The sequence below is a fragment of the Ursus arctos genome, unplaced genomic scaffold (assembly GCF_023065955.2).
Source record: "Ursus arctos isolate Adak ecotype North America unplaced genomic scaffold, UrsArc2.0 scaffold_16, whole genome shotgun sequence".
NCBI classification, from domain to species: domain Eukaryota; kingdom Metazoa; phylum Chordata; class Mammalia; order Carnivora; family Ursidae; genus Ursus; species Ursus arctos.
In genome coordinates this window covers 5,602,013-5,619,911 of record NW_026622830.1, presented here as the reverse complement: position 1 = coordinate 5,619,911, position 17,899 = coordinate 5,602,013, and the positions used below count along the sequence as shown (strand labels likewise).

The following is a 17,899-nucleotide window of genomic DNA, read 5'->3' as shown; positions in this document are numbered from 1 at the left end:
GCGCCCCAGCCCCCTCCACGGTACAAGCCCCGCCCCGCCCCAGGGCTTCCCCGGCCCACGGGGCGCGGCGGGGCGGGGCCGGGACTACGCTTCCCGGCGGCCCCTGCGTGCCCGTGGCGGGGCGGGGCCGCTGCTGGGGGGCGGGGCCGCGGCGGGCTGGGGGCGGGGCCGCTTACAAAGCCCGGGGGCGGACGCCGGGGCGCAGAGTGCCCGCAGCGCCGGCCGGAGCGCAGCGCAGCGCAGCAAGGCGCGCACGGCGCGAGCGGCCCGTGAGTGGACGGGCCCGGCGGCTGGACCGGCGCCGCTGCTGCCCTGCTCGCTCCCCGCCGCCGCCCATGAGCGCAGCGCCGCGCGGCCCGGGTCTGTAGGCGGCGGGGCGCCCCCCCCATGCTGCTGCAGCCCGCGCCGTGCGCCCCGAGCGCGGGCTTCCCGCGGCCCCCGGCCGCCCCCGGCGCCATGCACGGCTCGCAGAAGGACACCACGTTCACCAAGATCTTCGTGGGCGGCCTGCCCTACCACACCACCGACGCCTCGCTCAGGAAGTACTTCGAGGGCTTCGGGGACATCGAGGAGGCCGTGGTCATCACCGACCGCCAGACGGGCAAGTCCCGCGGCTACGGCTTCGTAAGTGGCTCCGCGGCCGGGCGCGCACCCCGCCCCGCACTTATCGCGCCAGGGGCACTGAGTCAGCCGGCGGGTGCACGCCCAGCCGCCCAGGCACCTGCCGCCCCCTCCTGGGCTCAGGGGTGGAGGTTCACGCTACAGCCGGTCCGGCCGCCGCTACCCGGCTCCCTGCCCCCACCCCCACCCCACTCCCGGTTTAAAAGGGAGAGCCGCTGTGTTCAATTAGCACTTCTGAGTTTGCAGAGAGGTTTTGGGGACAGTCGGCTGTTGCCAGGACTTCCTGGAGCAACAAGCAAGCAGGAGCAGAGGCTTCTCCTCGGGGCGCTTTGGAGGCCCTTAGCACCCCCTCCCCTCCAGTATTTTACAAGAGCTCGCTTAACCGCCCCAAATAAACATCACTTTAAGTAAAAAAAACGGCATGAAGAATTGTCTCCTACTTCCCTTTTAGCTAGCGTCCCCCAACCCCTCCCATGAGGAAATTTGCACCCCCCACTGGCAGGCAGGACAGGCTGGGGCCCCTGCCTTCCTTGGGGGGGGGGAAGGTGCCGTGTGTCCCCTGGGGATCCTTTCTGCCCTTGAAGGCTAGGTTTCCCAGCACATGAACTTGGAGGGAGGACCTGGAATCCAGGGGCACCTCTGTGGGAGGGCCCTATGGTGGGAGGTCAGTGGGGACTGGGCCAGAGGCTCTGGGTCACCAGCCCGGTGGAGGGGGAAGTGAGGGCCCCTTGCCAGAGCAGAGCCCTCTGCTCCTCCCACCCAGTAAGGGAAGCCCCTAATGCATCCGCGCTCCTCCAGGTGACTATGGCCGACCGGGCGGCAGCTGAGAGAGCTTGCAAAGACCCTAACCCCAACATCGACGGCCGCAAGGCCAACGTGAACCTGGCATATCTGGGCGCCAAGCCGAGGAGCCTCCAGACCGGTGAGAGAGCCCGTGTTTTCCTTCCCTGGCTCGTCTTGATTGCTATATTCAGTGTTGGTATCTGTGGGGGTGGAAACGGCCCCCCCTCCCTGCCCTGCCCCAGGAGTGGCTGTCAGCTATCATGTGCTTGCAGAGCTGTCACAGGGCCGTCCTCCTGTAGCTTGGGAGCTGGACCCCCTGGTCTAGGCACATGTACCAGTGGGGCAGGGGGAGGAGGGAGCATCACTCAGTGGTCATCTGTCTTGGAGGACAGGAGGAAGTTGGTCCCTGGGGCTGGAGATCAGGAGGACGGACACCCAGAGGCTGCTGCCACCCTGTTCCCTTGGCTCGCTTCAGCAGGGAGCTTTCGGCTTGGTGGGACAGCGGCCTGGGAGTGTAGAGGAAGCCCATTATCTATCTCTTTTGTTGGGGGGGGTGGTTGGGTGGGTACGGCTGCGTGCTGCTGCTCGCTGGGGTGAGGCCGAGCCCCTAACTGCTGTCTCATTTTAGGCTTTGCCATCGGCGTGCAGCAGCTGCACCCCACCTTGATCCAGCGGACATATGGGTGAGTGGATGTGGCTGCTGGGGGCGGGGTGGGCGGGGTGGCAGACCAGACGGAGCAGGCCACGGGTGCCCCTTGGTCCAAGGGAGTCTTTCCCAGGACCGCCGGCCCCACAGCATTGGTTGTGCTATTTGCATCTACCTTTCCACATCTGAGGACCATCACTTTCTCTGCTCTTCCAGAAACGTGATTGCGTTCTGAGGGTGGGGAGGGCGGGGTAAGCCCAGAGAACCGAGGGAAGGCAGAGAGTGCTTGTCCACTCCCGACAGAGGCCACAACACGTGGGCATGGGAGCCTGCCAGCCTGGATTCAAATTCTGGCTTCCCCCTTACTGGTTGTGTGACCTCTGGTGGCTTACACGGCCATCTGTGCCTCAATTTCCTCCCCTGGGAGATGGGGATGGTAACAGCATCTTCCAGTCCTATGGGAAGAGAGCTTCGGATGGGCCTGTTGGGGGCACGTGAGCGCTCTGGAAGTGCAGCCCACATTCTTTGGGCCTGGTGACCCACTCTGGTGCCTGACAGATGGTGGCAGCAGGTCCCTGCCACCCAGGGTCTGTTGTTTAGGAGAGCTGTGGCAGGTGAGATAGGACCGGGGCCAGCTGTCCAGCTCGAGTGGGCCCAGCCTGTGGGCCTTTTGTCTGATGTGCTTTGGTGCGGCCCGTCCCACCCTCCCCTCGCCTTCTTTTTTTTTTTTTTTTTTTGAACTTTTCATAAGTCTTGGCAGCTGTTTGTGGAAGGACACACACACTTCAGGGGCACAAAGGAGCCTGCCATGCAGTGTGACTTCCCAGCCCCGTGATTGATGTCGGCTGGGCGCCCCAGTGCGGGAACAGGTTGATGGGGGTGGCGAGGCCTGTAATCAGACAGGTGGCCCCTTGTAGGATGGTAGCACTTCTGAAGCTGTCAGAGACCAAATCCCGGGTTCTGGGTTTTGTGCTTCAAGCCGTGTGAGCATGTGTCTGCGTCTGCCCTAGAAAGAGGCACAGCTCAGGAGCAGCCTGGCTCCCTGGCAGGGGTGGGCGCTGGGCTCGGGTGGACCGTGCGGGTCAAACAGATGGCCGAGGAGTTGCTCCATGCCTCTGATTTGGGGGTGATTTGGGGGTGCTTGCCCAGACAGGCAGCATCTGTGTCTGCATGGTGGCCTTGGCGTGGATCAGCATGTGTGGGAGCTCAGCTCTTGGTCTGTTCTCCAGGGAGGGAGCCCGGGGGCGGCTGGGAGCAGGTGGTTCTGGGTTTCCTTCTCGCGCTGGCATCTGCTTCGTCAGTGTCTGGAGCCATCTTGGAAGGTATTTGGGGACACTTGCCATCACCTAGGTCCTTCCTCTTTGGGGCTCAGGTCACATGGGGAGGGCGCTCCTCATTTTCCATAGCCTTGGCTCTGTTCCCCAGGTCCATCCGAGAAGGCCGAGGCTGGGGGCCCGAGTGGGGACCAGCTGCACAAAGCTCAGGGCACGAGCCTGGAGCACCTACAGCTCTGTCCTGTTTCAAATGCAGCGATGCCTTCCCCTCCCAAGTTCGAGCTCCTTTTTGATCCACTGTAGCTGCCTCTCAGGCTCCAGTAGCTGTCAGGACTCAGCCTCGGGAGCCTGCGGACCTGGGTTTGAATCCCAGCTCTGGCACGTTCCAGCCAGGCCCATTTGGCAGGTGACCTCTTCTTCCTGAGCGTCCAGGTGCGTCGTCTTTTGTTTCCCCGATGGAAACAATACACGCTTCCCACAGTGCCAGCACCTGGGGCCGGGTGCTCCACGCAACAGCCCTCTGAGGTCGGAACCGATGTTATCCTCACTTCCTAGATGAGGAAACTGAGGCAAACAGAGGTTCAGGGTGACCTGAGTGACGCGATCTGAAACCAGGCTGGCTGGCTCCGAACCCACAGTCTGCACCGCCGCTCTCTGGGGCGGGCGGGTGGGAAGGGTGCCCCCGTCTTTCCCCTCAGGGCCCCTTGAAGTGCCACCCACGTGAGGGTAGTGGGGGTCAACACACATTTTACTGCCGTGCGTTCCTGACTTCAGGTGACAATGTTTTGTAACTGAATCTCCAGCCGGCATCGAATACCCGTGCCGAAGAAGAGGCCGCCAGCTCTATTTGCTGGTTGCCAAGGGGCGGAGACCCAAACAGGGACAAGAGGTCAGAGGGACCGTCCGGCTCTTCATTTCCAGCGGCCGGTGGACCGAAGCCTCTCAGGGTCACGCCGCCTCCCACCAGGCCTTGCTGGGCTCCAGGGTGGCGGGAGGGGCCCCTGGGGTGCTGCCCCAGAGAGGCGGGGCAGGATTGCCTGGGGTCAGCTGTCTGTCCCCGCCCCCCCAGTGCCCCTCAGTTGGGAGAGTTGGGCCGTCAGCGTCCCTTTTGTCTTTTGTCTTTGCGAACAAGAACAATCGGGCGGGAGCGCGGTTGGCCTGACTCAGCGGTGCGCTGTGCGCTGCTGGCAGCGAGGCCAGGCCTGCCGCAGGCCGGGGGCACCGGGGGCACGGTGGGAGCCGGAGCTGGGCAGCTCCGGGCTTTTGAAACCAGTTAACCCCTCTCCTGCCTGGCCGAACTTCCTGCGGCCTTCCTGGCTCTGATCCTATGCCTTAGACAGTTCTAAAGATTCCCCAGTCCCGCTTTCGGGCAAGGCCACAGCAGAAGCCTTGCCTGCTGGGCTGTAAACGTCAGCGCCGAAGATTCTCCTGCGAACTTTTTACATGTTATGCTTTTTGCGTGGATTTCTCTGCTCTCCTTTTTTTTTTTTTTTAAGATTTTATTTATTTATTTGGCAGAGAGAGGGACAGCCAGCGAGAGAGGGAACACAGGCAGGGGGAGTGGGAGAGGAAGAAGCAGGCTCCAGAAGAGCAGGGAGCCTGATGTGGGGCTCCATCCCAGGACCCTGGGATCACGCCCTGAGCCGAAGGCTGACGCTTAACGACTCAGCCACGCAGGCACCCCTGCTCTCCTTTTTCTTAAGCGGAATGGGGTCTTTCAGGATCTAACTTGGGCTCTGTGTCCTGTAACTATATGTGGGCCCGAGGCCTGAGGTTTGGAGGGTCCTTCCTTGGCAGGTGACGAGTGATTTATTCATAGGAGGACATGACTAAGGCCATAGGCCATCTAGCTGAGCGTCTTTTGGCTGTCTGGCTGGGACAGTCCGCAGCTGGCAGGCAGGAAAGTTCAGAGCCGTTTGGAGAGGGCACATGACGGGGCAGAGCTTTGGGTCTGCCCTGGAAGGGACCTCTTGGTGTCAAAGGCTGTGTGTCCAGGCCTGGGCCCGAGGCCTGCCAGGATCTGAGGTTTGTCCTGGGCCTGGCTGTACTTGGAGCCTCTCCTTGGGTTATTTTTGAAGGGCCAGCTGCTTCTCTGGGCACAGCCCCGGCTCCCGTTCTTAAGGGGGCCTTGCTGTGGCCTTGATGCCAGTTCACCACAAGTTCTGCTCTGTGCCAGGGGAGAGGCCAGGCCCCAGGTCCCAGATAGCAGGGTCGCCGTGTGCTGGAGCGGGGATCCCAGGGTCTGCCCAGGTTCATCTCCCCGTCTGTGTGGTGGGGCCCAGGATGCTGCTACCACACAGGAAGACTTGGGATTTGTCCGTGACCCATCTCGGGGCAGTGCCCTGACAAGGCCTGAGGCCCCAGCTGCCCGTGGAGGCACTGGGTGAGCTGGGTGAGGAGAAACTTGCCTGAGCTCATAGTGCGTGGGGCTGGGTGGCGCCAACACCCTCCTTCCTTCCACGAGTCCCCTACACCTCCGTCTGTGCAGCTCCTGGACAAATCAGAGCCAGACACCCCAGGACTGACGACCGCCACGGAAGGCTCTTCAGGCGCTGCGTGCCCCGTACTTTTAGAGACTCCAGCCCCCCCCCCCCGGAACCCCCCCCCCCCGCCCTCACCATGCCCTCGCCATCACTAGGCCACAGGCTGAGGGGTCTGAGCCCAGTCTCTGGGACACCAGGGTGGGAGGGGACTGGGGAGTGACAGGAAGATGTCCGTGTCCCCAGAAACATGGAGCACAGGGGCTCAGAGTCCTTCATTCATTCATCAAGCCTTTGATGTGCTGGGAGCCAGGCCCTGGGCCCAGGGTACTTCACGTAAGGAAGACACAGTCCGTTCCCCACCTGAGGGTGCTCACTTTCCAGCGGGGAAGCCAGACCATTAAAAACTCTGAGGGTGGTGGCTGGAGTGAGCAGGCGGCTGGCCGGGGGGAGTTCCTTGTGGGGAGTGGTCCTCTGTGGTGCTTGTCATGGTGGGTGGGCCGTCTGTGCTGGTGATACAGTGTTGTAGACGGACATCCCAAAAAATGCTGACATCTGACCAGGGCCTCCAGCCTGGCTAATAGCAGCGAGCTGGCCTCAGGCTCCTGGTTGTGGTAACGCACTGTGTGGTGTAGCCGTCACCACTGGGGGACACTGGAGGAGGGCACACAGGACCTCCCCGTACGTTGTTGCAACTTCTTGGGGTTCTACCATTATTTCAAAATCCAAAGTAAATAAAGGCCCGGGGGGGGTGTGAGTGGAGGGGGGGTGAGTGGCAGAGCCTTGCAGGGGGGTAGGGAGGAGGGTCAGCCTCTTGGGGGGGGCGCGACGGGAAGTGAGGTCAGAGCCAGAGGCCGTGGGGGCTGGGAGGAAGCTGGTGCCCGCTGTGGCGTCACCTGGCTTGTTTTTACTTTCAGGGTGCCTGGGGTGGCCCTGCTCCCCACACCGTAGCTTCCTGTTTGGCACCCACTGGAGCGAGGCGTGGGCCGGCGCGTGGCCCTCCCCGTGGGCCGCCCCTGCGCACCTGTTGTTTGTCCCCGGCGGCTGTAACAGAAACCAGCCCCCGGGCGGCTCTGGGGTTCCTCTGGAGGGCGAGCTCCTCGCTCCGGCCCGCTGCCCTGGCAGGAGGGGCCTTCTGCTGAGGCCTGGAGAGCCCCGTCCAGGAGCCTCGGGTCCAGGCTTGGCGGCCGGAGCACGGACAGAGGCTGCCTGGCACCCGCATGGGTGTGCTCCGGGCAGGGGGAGCAGGGAAGGGGTTCCCAGGCTTCCTGCCGCAGGGCCGCGGGCCCGGGTGGAGGAGGCTGTAGGCCCTTTGCACGACTCGTGTGTGCAATGCCTCATGGCCGTGACTTTTTCTCGTGGAGCCTCTGCTTCCCCGTCTTCCGTGTGGACGGGATGAGGGCTCTGCAGGGTCAGGGGAGGACGTCTGCGTTCATGCTCTGACCCCTCCCACGTGGGTGGGAGGAGGGGGCCGGGCATCCCCGCAGCCAGTTTGGTCAGCAGATGCTTGCTTGCTTTGCGGCAGGCCCAGGGTGCCGTGGGGACCGGGGGGGGGGGGGGAGCCAGGCCCGGCTAGGGTTGCAGAGGAGCCCGGAGCAGAGGGGTGTGTGCAGGGAGCCCAGGTGGCAGGAGGTGGGGGGAGAGGGGCTGGGCTGGGGCACCAGCACGAGCAGTGGGAGGAAGTGGGGAGTTGGGGGCCCAGGGGCGCATTTAGATGTTATTCTGAGTGATGCGGGACAGAGGTGGGCCCTGAGTGGATGAGGGCTGGGTCCCTTGTGTCTTGAGATTATCCCTTCGGCTGCCAGGCAGGCCTGCAGCCCCGAGGCCAGGGGGAGACCCCAGGGCCTCCGTGGCAGTCCACGTGCAAGGCTGTGATGGCTGCTGGCTCCCACGTCAGGGTGAGCAGCTGTGGGATTCTGGATACATTTTAAAGAATGTGTGAGAGAGGAGCCCAGGAAGATTCCAGAGCTTTGAGCCGAGGAAATGGAAGGTTGGATAGGCCTTGAGGGAGGTTTGGGGGAACGGTAGGAATTCAGGTTTGGACACGTTGGGGTGGAGATGCCGAGCCGTGGCCTGGCACTGTCGCACGGCGGTACGTCTTACCTGCCTTGTGCCCGCTGCCCCCACACTTGCCTGATGGCTGGTGGCCCCCAGGAGCCTTCACATCCCCCTGCGGGGATTCCCGGGCACGGGGCCTGTTTCCTGTCGGTGCTGGCGCCCAGCTTGAGGCCCCTCCCCGCACCCGGGGCCTGGCGTCGCGCCCCCAGCGGCTGTCTGCGTGTCCGGCTTGGTGGGCAAAAACCTCCGGGGAGCAGAAAAAGTGAAATGGGCTCATTTGCCTTTTTTATTTTGGGGGGTGGCTTTGCATTCAGAAATGGAATCCTCCAGGCCTGCTGCGAGCCTTCTCGCTGAGTTTTGCTCTGAGTGTGTGGAGCGTGTGGTTGTCTGTCCCCGGGGCGCTGGCTGCCCTTGGCTGTTGTCAGCACCCCGGCTGCCCGGGAGTTCACAGACCCTGCTGCTCGGAGCCCTGAGACCTCTGCCTTCTTAAGGGGCCTCCAGGGACCCAGTGGTTGCTCTGTCGGGCTCAGTGGTACCCTTAGCTTACACAGGGGCAAGCAGGCTGGAGGCTGGGATCCAAACTCAGGGTTCTCGCCTCTGGACCCCTGAGCCTGCATTGGGCCAAGTCAGCGTGGGTGCTGTTAGGCTGTGTTGTTAACCTGGGGTGCCTTGGGTCCTGGCGACATCACAGCTCCCCAGTGGACTGTAATGAGGCCGCGAGACCCCAGTCCTGCAGGTCATGGTGGTGCCTGGCAGGAGCAACCCAGACGGGGTTTGGGGCCACCTGACCTTTAGGTTCTGACCCTGGACCTGACTGTCCTGCTGGCTGGTCCAGTTCTCCCTCCAGGGCTCCCAGGCTGCTCTTCTGGGGCTGGGGCCAGGTGGTTGGGAGAGAGAGGACTTTCCGTGCGCCTTGGCTGGCTTGGGAGCTATTCCTTGTCCTCCCTCAGGCCCCAGGGTGGGGGTGGGGGGTCCCTGGTGCTGCCAAGCTCTCTGGGGCCACAGAGCATTAAATCCTCACGGGCGGTCCCACCCCCCCACAGAGGCAGTGCTGAGGCTGCCAGGCACCTAGCAAGCGCCAAAGCCAGCCTTGAACGGAGCCGGCAGGTTCTGCCTCCCCAGGGCCCCCCAAGCTGTGACTTGCTGAGCAGAGCTGTTCCAGGCTGGGCTGCTTCCAGGGCCTTCGAAAGGGCTTCAGCTTCTGCCCCAGGAAACCACAGGCAGCCCTGGGGGTGGGGGGCTCCTTTGCCACCTGGGTGCCAGTGATCCTGGGACCTGCCTGGGGCCCTGAGCACTTGACAGATGACGTGCTAGGTGCTTGGGACCGAGCAGTTAATGCCAAGTCCCTTCCCTCGTAGGGCTTGTGTTTTGTTTTCCTGGAGAAAACAGAACAGAAAGTAAATGACCAGGAGGTATCAGGTCATGAGAGGGAAATAAAGCTGGTGGTGGGTGGGGTGTGCTGGCGTTGTCCTGGGGGGTGGTCAGGGAAGGACTCTGAGGAGGTGAGGTTTGAGCTGTGGGGAGAAGCCTGTGAGCAGAGGGCATGAATAGCAGGTGCAAAGGTCCTGTGGTGGAGGAGCTCATTGAGTCTTGTCTGGTGGGAGTCGGGACAGTGAGTGGAGGTAAGTTGGGGAAGTTGAGGCCTAGTTGTGTGGGAAGCCATAGGGGGAGCACTTTGGTTCTGGGTAGTGTGGAGGCCGCAGGAGGGGTCTGGTCCTGGGGGTGACCTGGTCTCTTGGATGTTTTTAAGATGATTCTCTGGCCACCAGATCGGGGCAGAGGTGGGGACTGCGGTCCTGCTGCGATGTTGTGGATGGAGGCTTGACCTGGAGAGATGGCCGGGTGGGGGGATTGCTAGTGTGGCGAACAGGGAGAATTGGGGGATCGGGGGTGGGAGTGAGGAGTGCCAGCTGGATGGGGTGTACACGGGCTGGGGCGGAGGGTGAGTGGGCAGGGCCAGCAGACCAGCCTTCCATCAGCCTGGAGTGTTGGGAGGCCCGTGCCCTTTTCAGAGGCCTGACGATCAGGCATGTGGAGGCTGGCGGCGCCCTGACCTTTCTGGGGAGTAGGTGGGGCAGCGAGGAACCTGCTGGGCACACCCACCCTGTCCCCAGTGCCAGGCGGCCGGGACCTCCCCCGGCTGCCATGTGTGGGCCTGGGGAGGGTGCAGGGCTGCCCTCAGACAGGCAGTTTGGCTGGGCATTCTTTCCCGCCCGAGAGCCCGGTGGGTTCCCTGTGTGCGTGTGTGCCGCTTGCACGCGTGTGGGCCCCCCTCCAGCTCTTCCCCGCCACCCTGTCTGGCCTCCTTCCCAGCCCTGGGCAAGGGCATCTGGTCACAAAAGCGCCGAAGAGCCTTGTATCTGCCCTTGGCTTTGTAGTTCACTCTGCGGCAGGCTCTCTCCATGTGGGAGGAGCCGTGATGTTAGAGGACTCTCTGTGCTGGGCCATCCTGTGCCTGGTGGGGTGTTAGCAGCATCCCTGGACTCCACCCACCAGTGTGACCACCAGGAATGTTCCAGGCATGGCCTGGGTCCCTTGAGGGGCAGAGTCGCCCTGGCTGAGATCCGCTCTTCCGGCGGAGGGTCCTGGGTCTCACGGTGGGCCAACCTCTGCAAGTCCAGAGGCAGAGCTGGGGGCTGACGTGGCGGCGGGGGAGACTGCCTGGGACTGGTCCCCGGCCTTGGGGGGCTTTGCGGCTCCTTCCCCTCGACTCACCCAGCACCGTCATCTCTCCCGGCCTCACTGTGTGGCAGGACCCGCCGTTCCTTCTTTTCCTTTGGATCCGAGTCTAGGGGTGCACACACCTGTTGGGGGTCTGGTCTCTGGGGATACGCTCAGCTCCTCGGCAGGGACAGAATCACCGGGGGCAGCTGGGTCGTGGACTGGAGCTATTCTGCCATCTGGGTGGCCTCCTGGAGACCCGGGCTGGCCCTCGAGGTGAGCCCAGGGTCGCAGGCTCCAGCCAGCAGCCCGTCCTTAGGGCACAGGTCCCAGGCAGTGTGTGGATGAGGAGGCAGACTCCACTTTGCCACTCCCTGGCTGTGTGACGATGCAAGTCATCCAGGCGTCTCTGAGCCTCAGTGTCCCTCTCTGGGAAATGGGGTAACACAGCCCCTCTTGTGGCTTTGAAATGCTTTGTCAGTTATCTCCGGCTTGTTGCAGAGTGCTAGGGGGCCGGGCACTCCAGGGAAGTAGGTGAATAGATGCAGATATGCAGTATCCTGGCGTGTCAGGAAACGGGGGGCTCCCTTCCTCCCCAACCTAAAATATATTCGCTCACCCCATGTTGGAGTGTCCCCATGGTGGCTGGGACAGGGGTCTGGTCCTAGCAGTGGAGAGGGTAGAACTTGGTAAATGTGACCACGGCCTCAGCCGGCTGGACCTTGGGAAAATATGGCCAGAAACCTGTCATTTTTAAAGCTCTGGGTCCTTCTCCTGTGTGGGCAGCATGAGGCCGGGTCTAGCAGCGTGTCTGGAGTGTGGGTGTGGATCAGAATCCCTGGGGGCCTGTCAAATGCAGATTCCTAGACCCTATCTGACTGCTCGGTCTGCAGGGGATCCACATTTTTAGCAAGTGCTTGGGGGGTGTCTCAGGCAGGGGCATCCCTGCCCATGTTTGGAGAAGTTCTGGGCTTCACGCTTCCATAGCCTCCAACTCAGGAATGTTTCTGAGGCTCCCGGAGCCGGGTGGGGGCGCTGATGGTGCCAGGGACGTCCTGGTGGGTGCACACCAGGACACGCTTCCTCGGGTCTCCGTTTTGCTCCTTTCCTGAGAGGCGTCCCGACTGCTGGAGCCCCTTGTCTTTCTCAGTGGGGAGACTGTTCTCGATGGGCCATTGTTCCAGCAGCATTGTGTGCCTGGCATGTTCCAGAGCTAGGCCTTGGGGCCGAGCCCCCCCCACGGCTCAGCTGAGATGCAGGGGAGATGAGGGAACAGGGCCAACCTCAGGTGGGGTCAGGAGGACACCCCTGCATTGAGGGCTCCAGGGGCTGCAGTGGCGGGTACAGGCCCAGGTAGGGAGCACTGGAGGCACTGCAGGGGGCGTGCAGCTGGGGCGGGACAGGGGCGTGGAGGGCCGAAGGGGTCTGGGGATCTGGTCTCTGAACAGCGTGGCACCCTTGTCCTCCCCCAGCACACATGCTTGCCTTTCCTGCTGTTCCCCACGGCCAGCCCTGTCTTGTCCTCCAGGCGCAGTGCAGTTGCTCCCTCCTCCAGGATGCCTTCCCTGACTGCTCCCCGCAGTCCCACCTCTGGTTCATGGGCAGGATTGTTTGTGTGTCTGTCCCCGTCCTGGAGTCCAAGCTCTCGGGAGCCAGGAGCTGTGTGTGGTCTGCTCAGCGCCGTATCCTAATCCCAAGCAGATGCAGGAGAAGGCTGTTGCCCTGCTTGGGGTGCAGAGCCGGGTTCAAACCCGGGTCCGTCTCTGTTCAAGGCTCTTGTTTACATAGGGGAGGAAGGAGGTGGCTGCAGGGGCTCCTTGAGCGGGGGCGATAGGCACTGTGGCCCCCAGCCAGAGCGCGGGGATCCTGGCAAATGCTGCAGAAGGTGGGGCGGGGTGTGGGGCCACAGCCCTTCGCCAGCACGGGTGTGATGGCGCGGTGACCGTCAGGGTGCTGCCACCTAGGGGCTCCGAGGTCGGAGCTGGTGACCCCTCAGGCACAGGCAGGTGTTGCCCGGACTCCCACTCCCTCCCAGATCCCCGGGGCTGCCGTGCCAGTCCTCGTCCCAGACCCGCCCCCACCAGGCCCAGCCAGCGCTCTGCCCTCGCGGGCTAGCTCACCCCGTCGCGGGAATTGCCCCTCTTGTGTCCGCGCTGTGCTGGTAAGGACGCTTCCCGAATAGCTGCCGTCTTCAGGCGTGCGGTGCGTTCACAGCCGTGCGCGGACACTGGCTCCGGCTAACTCAGAGCATTGCCATCTCCCCACAGGAGCCCCGCAGCCCTCACTTCCCAGCCCGGCCCCCTTCCGTAGCCCCCGGCGGTTTAACCACTTTTCCCCCTGGTTTGCCTGTGTGCGCGTTCCCTGTGGGTGGGGCGCACCGTGCATGGCCGTTCGTGTCTGGCTTCTTTGGCTCAGCCCGTGCTCAGGAGTCGTGCACACCGGTGTGTGTGTCAGACGTCGTTGCTCATCGTGGCGTGGACAGACCACGTCGGTGTCTCTGTCCTTTGTGGCCCTCGTGAACACTGCCCCTCATTCCTGGTTAGCACGTGAAGCCATTCGCCCTGTAAGGGCCACAGCCCCCTCCGGCGGCCTCCAGACCTCCCCTGAGCGCTCGGAACATTCTACCCGAGCGCGTCTCACCAGTCCTTGGACCTGTAAAAGCGGCCGTTTCCTACGAGGCAACCTCCGCTATCCTTAGCTTGGCTGCAAATACACATTCGGTTGCTGTCGCGTCAACAGTGTCACACTGAGCGCGAACATCACGGTTTTGCATCAATGGCAGCTCTGTCCTGCGGCTTGCTTCCCTCTCCCGACGGTGGGGAGGACAGAGGCCTGGGGCTGAACCTGGGCCCCTGATCTTGTGGCCGCCACGTGCACCATGCTCTGGGGGCACATTGGCTACTGCTCCGTCCTCTGCAGGTGACGCTCAGCTCCTCTGGTTTGTCTCGGTCCCGTAGATGATGCCGTGGTCCACTCAGCACGTCTGTCTTTGTGCCAGAGTGAGGGCCCCTCTTGGAGGCTAAGGGGGCCTGACTGGGGGAGGAAGCGTGCGTCCTGCTCACGTGCCCCCGAAGCGGCCCTGTTTCTGCTGACTGTAGGAGAGCATGGGGAGGGGGTGGGGCGGCTGTTCTTTCAAAACAGCTTCTCTTTGGAGCTGGGACAGGGCAGGGGTCCTGGGCCCGACTGACAGGTGCAGAGAGAAGTTGGCCCCCAAGCGTGGCCCTGTCCTGTGTCCCTCTTGCTGGTGTGAGAAGAGGCAGAGGACAGGCCATACCATCTGCCCCGATGAGGCTAACAGGCCGGGAGGCCCGGGAGGCCCAGCCACTTGCCCAGGGCCGCCCAGCGGTTGGTTGGCAGAGCAGGCCTGCACCGACCCTGCCTTCCTGAGCCTCCGTTTTCCCATCTGTGACACAGGGGACCCCGTCCCTGCCTGGAAGGCTGGCATGCATGTCAGCCTGCAGCGTGGGACAGACACGTGGGTTCAGAGGTCCCCTCCGCTGTATCGCCGTGGGGCCTTGGGCAAGCCACTGACCCCCTGAACTCCGTTCTCTGAGGGCAGCCTGAGGGCAGGTCCGACCAGTCACTGTGTGAGGGTGTTTTGGACTTGGCGCCGTGGGCACCGGAGCTGGTTGGCGGCCCTGCTTCCAGGGCCTCTCCTTGTCCTCTTCGTCTTCATCGATGTCCTTCGTGCATCACTCACGTAGCCCTCACTCAGCAGGCGTTCGCTGGGCTGCTCTGGGCCGGGTTCTGGGCCGTCAGTGACAGAACGGGGGAGAAGGGCCCGGGAGAGCCGTAGATCGTGCAGGATGTCACTTGGTGGATGGTAGATGTTGGGAAGATGAACAGGGAAGTAGAGGGTTGGGGTGTGAGCTGGGCAGTCACAGGGGGACCTGTGCTCAGAAGGCCCTTACCAGATTGGATGCTGTGCTGTCACCATCTGAAAATTGTAAATCATTTTGAAATCTGTCCCCCCCAATCATAGCTGGCCCTATGTGGGCTGGCAGGAATGTGGAGCCTAGGATTGGGGTGGGGGTGGCTGAGAAGGGGGAGCTCTGGGGATAGCCAGGGAGAGTGCGTTGCAGGCAGTGGGAACAGCCAGTGCAAAGGCCCTGGGGTAGGAGCACATCTGATGTGTTCAGGGAAGGTGGGCTGTGGCCCTACCTGTTTTACAGATGAGAAATAGACCGGAGAGGGGGAACACAGTGTCCCCCAGCTCCTTCACTCCACCCCAGAGCCAGCTTTCCCCAGGTCTGCCGCCTCGCCCTGACCCTCTGTGTTTGGCCCCACAGGCTGACCCCCCACTACATCTATCCGCAAGCCATCGTCCAGCCCAGTGTGGTGATCCCGGCTGCCCCAGTCCCGTCGCTGTCCTCGCCCTACATCGAGTACACGCCAGCCAGCCCGGCCTACGCCCAGTACCCGCCGGCCACCTTTGACCAGTACCCGTACGCCGCCTCGCCCGCCACGGCCGCCAGCTTCGTGGGCTACGGCTACCCGGCCGCCGTGCCTCAGGCGCTGTCGGCCGCGGCCCCCGCGGGCGCGGCCTTCGTGCAGTACCAGGCTCCGCAGCTGCAGCCCGACAGGATGCAGTGAGGGCCGCCCGGCCGGGGACCCCGGCCCTCCCCCCCCCCCCGCCGGGCGAGCGCTGGCCGCACTTCGGGGTGCACACCCGCACATGTGCCTCCGGAGACCCCGCAGGAGCCCCGCCTGACCCCGGGTGGACTGGAGACCACTTCTCTCTAAATCTGGGCCCCGCCACGTCTCGAGGGAGGACTTTGGGGAAAAAGACTGACCGAACGCTCTTAGAAGCTGCAACCCGGACCTCGCGCACACCGCCAGCCTTCGTCCTGCACCTGCCGCCCCTCCCCGCACCCCAGGCGCCCGCAGGTCCGTCCCCCCAGCCCCCGGCCGGGCCCTCGCCGCCCTCCAGACTGGCTGCCCAACAGGCTGTGCAGACACTCGGTCCTGCTCGAGATGCCTTAGTCCAGGGCCGCCCGGGAGCGCGGCGGGGGCGGGCTGTGCGCTGCGGGGCGGCCGCGGGGCCGGAGCCGCCACAGGAGGTGTGCGGGGCTGGGGGCACCTGCCTCCGGAATTCACATCTTCTAGACCACAGCCCGCCCCCTCCCCCCGGGGCTCCCGGGTGCGGCAGGGCCGCTGGCGACGTCCCTTTTTGTCGAAGCTGCAACTCTTTTCTTACCGTCATCGTTTTGCTACTAAGATGATTTCAGAATGTCAGTCTATTTTTTCAACCGGAACTCCCACCACCAAGAATCCAGAACCTATTTTTGACTTTGAGAGACTCACTTTGGTCGCCGGCTCCGCCCGAGGACACAGTGACAGTATTTCGTGTGATAAAACGTCTGCCAGCTGGAGGGCCAGGAGCCCCTCGGAGGGCAGGCATCTCCAGGCCGGTCTCGCTAGGTGATAACAAGTTGTCTCAGAGCTCGTCCCCCACCTGGTCCGCAGAGGGCGGGAAGGAGTGGGGCCCGAGGTGATGCTGGCCGAGGGGCCGCAGTGAAGTGTCCTGGCCAGTGGCAGGGGGCCTCCGAGTGCGGAACCACACAGCCTCATCCGCCCGCCCTCCCTCGTGGGGTCACCTGCTATATACCAGCCCTGGCGGTGGGATTGAGCTGAGACCCGTCCCACCTGCCTTGGGGGCTCAGTCCAGGGTGGAGGCGTTCCAGCAGGCCGTCGGGGGACTCCCGGACGGGGTACCTGGGCTGTGTAGTGGCCCCTTCCCCTGCTCAGAGGAGGAGGGGAGTGAGCCGAGGGGCAGCCTGGCAGAGGAGACAGGCAGAGGAATTTGGGGAGGGCGGGCCGCAGAGTTGGGGGGCACTGGGGGTATTCCTTCGGACCTACCTCAGGGAAGTGGGAGGCCTCAGGGGGCTGACGACGTGGGCAAGCACTTCGCGGCACGCCTGGTACAGAGTCAAGGCCCAGAACATAAAGGTAGCTAATATTATAATAATATTTTTATTAGAACGTTCTGATTATAAAAATAAAACTTGTTTTCTTTAAAGAAAAAGTTGGTCTGTGATGTTTCTCTTGAAGTGGGAGCCTTCAGCACCACGCCCGCCCCTGGCCCCAGTGATCGTCGGCAAGTTGCTCTCAGGTCCAGATCCTATACCCGGTGTCACGGCTTGGGAGCCGGGGGTTTTAGTCGTCTGTTCCTTGACCCCCTACCCTGCACCGGCCTATGGGTATCCAGAGTGATGGGACAGACGCAGTGCCCCCATCACCACCCACCTTCCCACTGAAGTAGGGAAGGAACAGACACTCCGCCACCCCCTGGGGGCTTGCTCCCCTGCAGCCCGCTGCAAGTGCAGGGGAGGGCTGACTGGCTCAGCGAGGTGACCTGTTCCAAGCAGCATCCTGGGCACAGTGGCTGGGGGCAGGGGCGGCAGGCATGCTGTTGTGATTGGTCAGAATCCCATGGGATGGAGGGCAGCTCTCCAAGAGAAGGGAGGGTGCTTCTAGAAGAACCTGAGTAACGGCGGCTGAGGGGACAGAACAGGTGTCTGCCAGCTGCCCTAGGGGTGCTGGTAGGCAGGGTACAAGGTCACAGGAAGGGAAGTCTTGGTCGGGGGCTGAGGGGGCCCAGCCCACAGATGGTCCTGGTCTTTCACAGAACTCCTGCTGGAGCCACAACTCCAGGCTGGAGAAATGGGGGATCCACAGGGGAGGTGTTAAGGCTGGAAAGGAGATTAATTCACTCATTCATTAATTCCAAGACACATGTGCCCGGTATAGAAGCAAAGCACTGGGGAGAATCATAAAACGGACATGATACTACCCACTGGGGTATATAATCTAGTGGGGGAGACCTAACAAACATGCGTGTGGGATCATTGTGGATACTGATGAGCACTATGAAGCAGGTATCACAGGGTGATGGAGAATGACGGTTCTAGGCAGAGGGCAGCAAGTGCAAAGGCCCTGGGGTAGGTGCATGGAGCAAGGAGGCCAGTACGGCTGGGGAAGGGTAGTGAGGAGAAAGTGGCAGGAGAGGACTTTAGGGAAGTGATGGAACTGGAGCCTAGGAAGCTGCAGGACCCAGGGACGGTCCTGCTGTGGTGTGCAGTCTGGGGCGGGAGAGTGATGCACTGATAGCCCAGCAAGCTTAGCACAGTGTGGTCTGATCGATGCTGCCAGTGGGGAGGCCCCTGAGCCTGGTGGGGGCGGGGGGAGTGGTGGACGCCCCAGCTGGACCGCACAGAGTGGAGGGGCTCCTGGGGCTCTCGGGGGAATGGAATGGGCGCCCCTGGTGAGGGGGCCAGTTTGAGCAAAGGTTTGGAGGTTGTAGGTTCGGCCTACTTGGGGCCAGGTGTGCTCCAGGCACCAGGCGTATCGCGCTCTGACCCTGCAGAGCCGGGCCC

The 17,899-nt window shown here is 62.9% G+C and overlaps 1 protein-coding gene across 3 annotated transcripts in view; it reads left to right on the top strand.

The window, feature by feature from the left end:
- The first annotated feature begins 227 nt into the window (after positions 1-227).
- Positions 228-17,899, top strand: part of RBM38 (RNA binding motif protein 38) — an 84,289-nt gene continuing 66,617 nt past the window's right edge. Inside the window, exons 1-4 of one of the 3 annotated variants that reach the window (XM_026503792.4) lie at positions 228-624; positions 1,420-1,543; positions 2,033-2,087; positions 14,813-16,537. In XM_026503792.4, the coding sequence (XP_026359577.1) occupies positions 388-624; positions 1,420-1,543; positions 2,033-2,087; positions 14,813-15,116 (720 nt within the window). In that variant the 5' untranslated portion in view covers positions 228-387 and the 3' untranslated portion in view covers positions 15,117-16,537. Of the gene's footprint in view, positions 625-1,419; positions 1,544-2,032; positions 2,088-14,812; positions 16,538-17,899 lie in introns of those variants that run through there. The other 2 variants (XM_057312459.1, XM_044385910.3) reach the window with 2 other exon arrangements.